This window comes from Pholis gunnellus (assembly GCF_910591455.1).
Source record: "Pholis gunnellus genome assembly, chromosome: 2".
Taxonomy (NCBI): Eukaryota; Metazoa; Chordata; class Actinopteri; order Perciformes; family Pholidae; genus Pholis; species Pholis gunnellus.
The window spans coordinates 7,819,886-7,829,568 of NC_136536.1; the positions used below are offsets into that span (position 1 = coordinate 7,819,886).

Sequence of the window (9,683 nt, forward strand, 5' to 3'; positions counted from 1 at the left end):
AATACAGCAATCTTATCTTAAAGAGGCCTTTGTGTCTCATTCTGAGGTTGATCAGCTGATGAGTCTCCTCTGCCTTCACTTCCCTCAAGGCCACTGATCCGTTTCGATTCTGCTTTTGCTGCCTCTACCTCTGAGGGTTCCTCTTGTGCTCCTTCCTCTCAACAACAACAACAACAACAACCTCCGCTGCTGGTCAGCTGAGCAAACTCCTCAGCTAGAACTCTGGTGACTTGTGTTGAGTCCGGCCTTTCTGCCAACAGGAAACACTACAGCAGCACTTTAAGCTCGTCGAGGCTCTCCTGGAGGTATCGATCCTCTCACTACCGTGTCCTGAGTCGTATACCGACTTGGAGAAAACATGATTTATAATTCAGCCAAAGTAACGAGCAAATATCCAGCATTATATTTCCTCATCATCAAACAATGATAAAACACATTTAACACCTTGGAAACCACACAAGAAACAAAACAAGACAAAAATAATGAAAATGTACTAAAATTTAATCATTCATAAAAGCTGGAAAAGCATCTGTGACAGCAATATTAGAGTTGGTTTAGTACAATATATTTTCAGCCTCAAGACACAAATCAGAACACATCATTTCCCCCATCAGTCTATAAAATACTAATTTCCTTAGCTGTATTATGCAAAAATGGAAGTAGAATATATTATGGGAAATATGGAAGGCTTGCAGCTCTCAATAAAAAACAGTCACTTAGGAAAGATGTTATCTCATCAATACACATCCTTGAAAGTAGGAGAGAGTAACTTATGGACAATGATGCATCTTTGTTGACACTGTTAGTGCAGAAATGTATGAAAAGGTCGACATTTCACAAGGTTTCCTTTTGCAAACGTATTGTCACAATATGCCAAAGATTGATGTTACTTTGAATAAAACATTTTAGTTCCCATATATGGATTTAAACCCACGATCTCTTCTTTTACACTAATATTTCAAAAAGAAAGACACATTGGAGAAAAAAAAAAAAATTAAAACAATAACAAGAGTTGTCGTCAGGCTGACAATACAAAAAAAAGAGGTGGATCTCTTCGCTGTTTGAAAAGCAGAGAAGAGCATCTTGAGATTATGTGCCGTCTCCTGGTGAAGTATCTCGCTCTGCCTTTTTCATAATGCTCTGGACTTGGAATGCTGGCACGATCCACTGGGAAACAGTTAATCATTACAAGTTTCTGAAAGCAGGAAAGAAAGAAATAATGTCAGAAGATATTCAACATTGTGAAGGACATGCAGAGAAACAGGAACCGCAGTTTGGAGCCGATGCCTCAAACTCAAATGACCCGGGAGCCACCGGACAGCCTGTTCTCTCCACTTGAAACAAAGTTTCTTTTGAGAAGTTGACACAACATGACTGTCACTATGATGAATTCCATATTCCAACCAAGCTTCAGGTCTCAAGAGATTGATTTACACATTAAACTGAAAAGACTGTAAAGTAATGATTTACAATCACAAACTTTGGAAAACAGTGTCTGGTAACGTTACGTCCAACACATTAGTTCAGCGCATTATGAGTAGAAACATGAAGTATGGAAGGAATATTTAATTGCAGTTACAACGTTCCAACAGCAGGTGGCGCCACAACATTCATGAAAGACTCAGAACTTGATACAATTTGGATAAAACATTAAAAATCATCTTCGATTAAATTTTCACACAACTAGCTTTCACTGGACATTAGTTCCAGGTTTGTATATGAAAACAGCCCCACAAGGCAGAAAGGGACTAGAGAGCGTATATTTACTCTTGTTCCCCATGAAAAGATTTACTTTACGAGTTATTATCGTTACAAAGTCATCAGTGATGCTTCAAACCCCATTTATCAAGTTTATCTGGTTACTGCAACACAATACTTGCCGTCAAAATGAATTATATTCTAAAACAATCCCTGCAGTAAACATCTAAGCGTTCATGACAATCCTCAGCTCAGTGTGCAGCGGGAGGCCTGCTCGTGTCTGAAATAAATTTAGATTCAACACCCACTCACCTGGCCTGGAGCTGCTGTGGGAGAGCATTTTAGAGCAGTGTGCAACTCGACTTCTTTTTTGTCTTCTTTTCCATCGGCGTTTTTCTGTTGATCTGTCTCACCAGATCATAGAAAATCTAGAACAAGAGAAAGTTCATTGGTCTCAACGTTTCAGCGATCACAGAGATAATATCTTCACCATTTATTTCTCACGTTAGAAAATAAATAGTGAAAAGACTGAACTATATGGTACTGAATTGGGGAGTAAGAGTTTTTGTTGGGGTTTCTGGTTTTTTTTTAACCATTTTTGTGTGTATGATATTTTGGGCAGGCCTGAAATGATGACTCAATGACACACTGGAGCCATAACCCCGAACACAAGATAAAGACGAGAGCACATTGCGAGTTACATCACTTATGTACCACAGCCTACAGTTAGTGGTGTACTGTCCATCTGGCACACCGGGACAAATCTCGGCGGGCCGCCTCATCGATGTGCTACGTCTTCACGGTGTGCATTAGAGTGTGCTGCATGCGTGTTCCAGTTAAACTTGTGGTCGCGTTAAAGGCGCCGCTTTAGCCTTCTCCGTCACTAATGTTGCAGCTTTTAAAATGGCGGATAAACATTTTTTTTCTTCAGAATTTCATAAATTAAGTCTGATAACATTTGGAAAGTCTAGAAGTTCTTATATAGTCTACGGGTGACATTACGACAAGTGGTTATTGACGAATGGTTTTGAGTAATGTTTTAAGGAAACAGTGCACAAATGTCACAAGCTCGAGTTCTGCCTTGATACCTTTTGCGACATGCTGTTGGCAACATCTGCTGAGGTTAGTTGCCTTGTGGTGCCGTTTCCATATGTATTGTTCTATGTATTTTGATGCATGTTCGTACAGATTAATACAGAAGTGTTTGAAATGTTCCTTATTTTGATAATGAGAATAGTTGCTGCCCCAGCAAGATGATTTTGAATGTCTTTGAAACGTGCACTACCGTCTGATGCATTCAGGGTTTTTCCTGCTGTACCGAACCGTCCGTGACACATAAACAGTGTTATGAACCGAATCGTGACTTCTGTGTACCGTTACCCCCCCTAATAGTGGCCGTACTTACCTCATTAACATTGATCTTTGATTTAGCTGAAGACTCTAAAAAGGCACAGTTGTTCCACTGACGAGCCAGGTTCTGACCCTGCTCCTTTCCAACCACACGCTCGTCCTCCAGGTCACATTTGTTTCCCACCAGGATCATTGGAACCTGATTGATTAACAGAAACGGTTAACGGTTTGAGCTCAAAGGCAATATCTTTACACAGCCAAACATGCATGACTCACCTGGTTTATGATCTTATATACAAGAAACCAATCAAGAAACCTGCTATGAATAAATAAAGCACAGACTCAGCGTGCTGCACGTCCTCTCTCTAAATCAAGAGACGGAGAGACCAAGACTGGAAGTGGCAGATAGCGTCTAACAGCTCTGACATTTACACACCGTCACAAAGTTCCTGCCCCCCCCCATTCGCTCGACCCCCTCTCCCACAGAGCCGACTCTAATGAGGGAGCGATGAGCCCGAGAGGAGACACGGGCAGATTATACAGATAAACACCGATAAAAGGTTATCACCGAGGAGAACCTCTGCACACACGGAGGAGGTGCCTCACTGAGAGAATGATGTCACCTGACCGACAATGAGATCGACACTAACTCTATCAGATGAACACCATGCCTCTCCAAATGTGTTGATTTTTAATTACTTTAAGTGAAAGATTAAGTTCTTAATTTATTGTTATTGTTTCTTTTCTGTATCATCTTGTTTACATTCTATATTTATGTCCTCAGTTCCATATTTCATACTTCCATCATATTTATTTACACATCATCATACACGTTTTAGTTACATGATAGCGTAAATACAGGTAAATGTAAACACCCCTCTATGTATACATACATATGTCTCCTCTATACATTTTTCACATGTATTCATGTTCTCTATTCTGTTTTACTGACTCATAGTATCTGAACATTTCTGACCAGTGGTGGGTGAAATGTTTGCTCCCCGTTTGTTTGGTTGTGAGAAAATGAATAGCAGATCTGTTTTTGTATTTTTTTTTTTTACTTTATTGGCTGAGGAAATACGCCGTAATTTTAAGATGAGTTAACCATTTAAAAACCAGTTGGATTATCTAAATAAACTGCCACAAAACTGACAATTAACACAAGTTTTGAAAGAGTACAACACTCACATCCTCGGTGTCCTTTACTCGCAGGATCTGTTCCCGGAGGTCCTGCAGGTCATTAAACGTCGACTGTGCTGTGATGGAGTACACCAAAGCAAACCCTTGTCCATTCTTCATGTACAGGTCCCTCATAGCCGTGAACTGCTCCTACAGATCAGATACAGAGAGGAGGATCATCAGCAGCATGTTAACATTCACCTTCTTCATCTGATGCCCGCGTCTGACTTGACTTACTGTTCCAGCCGTGTCGAGGATTTCAAGCATACATTGCTGCCCGTCGACCTCCACTTGCTGTTGGAGAAAGAAAAAAAGAACATGAACATTTTTCTTAGAAGAAACATGGAGGCTCTTTAACAGCCAACCACAGAGGTGCATTGAGGCCCGTGTGATTCGGAGCCTACCTTTCTGTAGGAGTCTTCTATTGTGGGGTCGTACTTCTCCACAAAAATGCCTTGCACAAATTGGACCGTCTGAAATTAATAAATGGAACGAAGGAAAACATCAAGACAGTATATCATTATTAATCAAAAGCTGGCACTGGAAAATCAATTTCCTAAAATATAAAAACACACTTCAAATATATCGAGTCATCAACATTCATCACTGACTAGAAGCCACTTTCATTTCTTAACACGGATAATTTACATTCTTGAGACGGCACAACCCTCGACTCAGGCCACTTTATGCCGCCTAGTCTCTCTTATTTATTGTGGTCTGTTGAAATATTGCATCCCAGAATATATTACCCGCAGAACAAAGCCCTGTAGCACACTGCAGTTTTTGTAGTGCAAAGAAGCAACCTACAACTTTATAGAATATACTCTGTTCATCTCATTTAAAGCACTACTTTATTGTAAATTACATCATAACAAATGTCAATAACAACATGTTACTACAAAAATACAACGAACACAATGACTCAAGTTTGTCACTCACCAGTGCTGACTTTCCCACGCCACCTGATCCCAGCACCACGAGCTTGTACTCACGCATGGTAGAAAGCTTCTCTGGTCAGCACAAGAGTCTGTGGAGCGACAGAGAGAACGAAGTGAGGCAGAGGATCGTGTCTTTGCGTCGTTTATAGAGACAGAAAGATAAACAGCTGAATCCAAACAAGCTTTTCCAAATGACCCGGTCCATAAGGGAAATATCACGAAGACCAATTTTAATAAAGTGACTGAAATTAATTCATGCCACATTTCATCTCTTAATATACTATTTGAATTAAGACTGCAATCAACACACAAAAAAACAGCTCAATGGGAGCTACTCTATTCTCTTTATATACTGTATATTTATACATTACACTTGTATGTACTAAAACAGTCTTTAAGTGTGTTTTCCTGGTTTCATCTGTATCTTACTGTAAATTGATTTTGGAACTATGTTTAAGTACACTGAGAGCAACTTGAAACCAGAGTGAAATTCCGTGTACATGTAAACATACTTGGCCGATAGAGGATTCTGATTACAATCAAAGACTTTTTCTCTGCAAGATACCAAACTCATAACGTTCAGAATTGCTCACAGTGTACAGTAACTGAAGTAGTGAAGCTGATCGACTACGCTGATGTAAGAGAGAACACCCCGGCCGTACAGTGCCGACAACAATCAAAGATCACCACTGACATCAGCGGATTAAATCGCCGTTCCTCTGCCAAAGAATGAGCTCTCTTCCCCACCCACTACCAAGGGACTTCAGCCGTGATGACGACGGGCGTCGCCGCAAAAAAAGAAAGAAAATCAAGAGGAGCTTAAGGAAGTCAAAGACGTGCTCTTTAACTCCAGAGATCCAGACGGGTGTCGAGTAGCAACGCTGGCATTAGAGAATAATTAAGCACCCTTTCAACTGCTGACCGAATGTGCTCTGAAAAGTTCAATAGATCCTAAAAATGTCAGAGCCAGAACATAAGAGTTCCAGTGCCGCAAATAACTGAATCTCATTATTATGCGGAGGAGAAAGGCTGCTGACAATGAGCCATCACCATCAGCCTGGAACAGTTTAGACAAGAAATGGCCCCGAAAATATTAAGAGTCAGAGGAACTCGCACAGGCAGGAAAATGATTCAGATGAAGACGGATACGTTTTCTTAAAACAATCTGTCATCGTCCAGGGATCAACATCCTTGCTGCTGATAACAATAATAATAATAATAATAATAATAATAATAATAATAATAATAATAACAACGTCATAAACCCCTTGAGTAATACAGATTTTTTATTTGATTTCTGCGTTTTGTTTTCTTGTGTGACTGAACGCTGAAAGTCTCAAACCTGACGCTGATAATCAAACAGTTTTAAATTATATTCTAAAACTCAAACGCAATCTCCATTTGATGTACAAAATGTCAGAGAGGGGGTGATGCACACTAAAATCTCATTTACGAACCTCTTTGAATCTACTAATCACACTAGGTCTGTTGGACATTTGCCAAACGTTGAGACAAACAATACAAAAAACACCCTGTTACACTCAACCGACATTTGCAATTCTAACGAGGACATATGAAGCCCACAGTGTGAGACCGGCACACGGGGCCCTCTACAAAGAGGCATTGTGATGACCCTCCTCTACTCAAGTACACCATGCAAACAGAAAATGGAGATCAGGGGGTGCCATGCATGACCACTGCACTGAAATCATTACCACGGCAAAAGGGGGGCGCACCTAGGGTGACACCAACGTGTGCCTGATGCATTTGTCAGACGAGAAACGTTATGTGAACCATTCTGTGATAAAAATAAAAATTTTAAAACTTGCTTCTAAGCCCCGACATCAGATAAGAAGTTCACCAATTAGATATGAGCCTGGACGCAAACATTTCAAGAATCAAACACTTGAGCTGACAACCTTCACCAAACCTATTCGTAAGCACTTCCTGGTTTTGTTGTTGACAGTATCTCATTGGTGCCAACAGCTAATTATCACTTTATCCCACATTCCTGATTAGGAAGTGAAACGTAAACATCCATCCCAGTTCACAAATGGACACAAAAGAGTATTTTGCACACAATATGTGCAGTAAAACCAAAAGTAGATTCATGCTGAGAAAACTGCTTCACCTACTGTGTACACGGCTGCTGCAGATGTCAACTCCCTCTACATCTGGGGAGGGGGGGGGCACCGGCAGATCCTCAGGTACGCCGATGTCAGCGGGCAGATGTTGAGGGTCGGTTGGGAGCCAGAAAACGAGACTACACCAAACTGTTCAGACAGGAACCTGGCCCTGAATTAAACCAAATACTGCAGTGTTTACAGTCAGCCTAGATGGAAACTGGATTGTTTGCTTTGTATTTATAAAGTCAGACAAATGAAAAATGCAAGGACAACATTTGACACCAGAGCCCATCGGAAAAAACAGGCAATAGATTTATTAAAATCATCCGCTGAGCAGCGTTAGCTTATTCATCCAGTGTTATGATGATGATGCTTTTCTGGGATGACTTTATGTTGCTAATTTAAGTGCTGTGTCGGTCTACTTTATAACCAGGAGGTGAGTTGTCACATGTTACATAAACAAAGTATTCCATGAGAGACCTGTTGCTGATCAACATACAAACAGTAAAAAAAAATATGTATGTCTAAAACATTCATTACACGGCTGGTGGACTTTTTAAAATGATGTTTAACTGGGCTACTCTTTAGTTAGTGTGTCAGAGTTAAGAGGGGTAAATACATTTTAACATTTACAGAAGAGCACAAACACGCTTCTGATTTAATAAAATTTATATTAAAGTATATCGTGTAAAACTACGCTTTTTTTAGTTAATCGAGTAACGTTAGTGCTATAGTGGCAAATAAAACAAATATGAACTTATGTTTGTGACAACTTAAAGCGAAACGTTGGTTGGTTTCGAAAGGAAGGGTGTGGCTATGAAGCAACAGAGTGAGACCGTAACACCGTCTAACACGAGCAGTCAAAGTCGGCATTATATTGTATATTGATGGATCGACATAGCTTGAATAATAATTTAACGTTGAGGGGGAGAAGTCGTCGCCGAGACCAAAAAAAGTAGCTTAAATACGACTTCCAAATGTTAGCATTCAGCTAGCAACATTTGGTAAAAGCGAGCTAACATGGGTGTTAGCCTGGAGGGGGTACGGCAAGCTGTGCGGAACAAACAGTGTTAACTAACACTGGCGTGGTAGAGAAAACAAGTCGAGCTCACGGTTTAACGTCGTTCGCGTTTGACAAACATTAAACTCCATTTTAAGTCGCCTAACGATCAACAGAAATATTTAGCTAACACAGTTAGCCTAAATAAGTTAGCTAGCCAGTTAGCATTAAACTGAACTCTCAAATCTCGTGTTTTCATTCACGCTAATCTTGCTAATGTTTGATTTATCAGACGCTGGTTGAGTTAACACGTGGATACACTGCTACATATCTGAAAGCGAGTGAGGTACAATCGGATATAAAACTACTTGAACCACAAACCATGTTTGTACCGACAACTCGTTAGTTAGCTCGTCATTAGCTGGTGTTAGCATCTCAATATAGTCATCTAGCTCGGAAGCTAAAGCTATTTCATATTTAGCTACAGTGGAGCCAGCGGGCATGCTAGTGTCTCATCAGAGACAGTAACATCTTAAAGACTAATTAATAAACTTCACAAGACACAAAACTTGATAATTAGCAATAAAAACGGCTAATTTTCCGCACGGGTAAAGCTTCACAAGACACTTACCGAGCTGCGCTGTGTGTGCGCTTCTCTCACTATGTGAATGTGCGGAAGGGTCGGTGCGGAAGCTAATGATTGGCTCAGGATCAGCCAATCACAGCTCTCCAGGTTAAGGAACAATTTAAACCTCTTGAGTTCAGTTTATTTTATAGCAAATTTCATACAAAAGGCGTCGAATAAAAAGCAAAGACCAAAGGCTATATCACACAAATATATATGATATGAACATATAAGATAATAAAGGATTACATATATAAAACATAGAAGATATAGGTATAACAATAAAAAGGAAATGAGATATGATGATGTTATTTTTTAATAAAAAAGGGAATAATACAGTTTTACGCTTCTGCTTTTAAAAGAGGACCCTGTGGCCACTTAGTTGATGTGGTTAATCATTCCAGGGAGTAGGACCATAAGGACACCATACGCTGAAGCAGACTTTACTCCAGGCGTAGTGAGGAGACACAGTAAATTCTGTCGATCACAAGTTCTCTGCAGGAAGAATACAGCATCTCAACAGTCCCATTAAAAAGATGATTAGTGTGATGTAAAGCATGGTGACTGTTAGCAGAGTGTACCAGCTATATTAGATTCCATTATAAGCCACTGTTGTTTAATGTTTCAGAGCCATTTCATTTTCTGTTCCTTACATTTGGCTTGTTTGGTCTTTTCTTGTTGTTATTGATACTTTGAGTTTTTTTGATTTCATTGTTTTTTGTTTTAGTGTTTTAGTGTGAATCCCCAGAAGACTAGCGACCATTCTG

The 9,683-nt window shown here is 40.0% G+C and overlaps 1 protein-coding gene across 1 annotated transcript; it reads right to left on the bottom strand.

The window, feature by feature from the left end:
• Positions 1-483: 483 nt before the first annotated feature.
• Positions 484-8,954, bottom strand: LOC306710077 (ras-related protein Rap-1b). The gene is made up of 9 exons (XM_079178459.1): positions 8,923-8,954; positions 7,301-7,460; positions 5,167-5,254; positions 4,632-4,700; positions 4,465-4,521; positions 4,237-4,377; positions 3,104-3,247; positions 2,011-2,126; positions 484-1,195 (listed from the first exon to the last, which is right to left on the bottom strand). Exons 3-8 carry the CDS (start codon positions 5,221-5,223, stop codon positions 2,040-2,042), a joined length of 555 nt encoding a protein of 184 aa, XP_079034585.1. The 5' UTR covers positions 5,224-5,254; positions 7,301-7,460; positions 8,923-8,954; the 3' UTR covers positions 484-1,195; positions 2,011-2,039.
• Between the last annotated feature and the right edge of the window lie 729 nt (positions 8,955-9,683).

Bases quoted from the DNA above. Each gene is read 5' to 3' on its own strand.
- LOC306710077 (XM_079178459.1), bottom strand. From the start codon at position 5,223: ATGCGTGAGTACAAGCTCGTGGTGCTGGGATCAGGTGGCGTGGGAAAG. The intron at 4,701-5,166 runs GTGAGTGACAAA...TATTAATTTCAG, and splicing joins GCGTGGGAAAGTCAGCACTG to ACGGTCCAATTTGTGCAAGG. The intron at 4,378-4,464 runs GTAAGTCAAGTC...TCTGATCTGTAG, and splicing joins TCCTCGACACGGCTGGAACA to GAGCAGTTCACGGCTATGAG.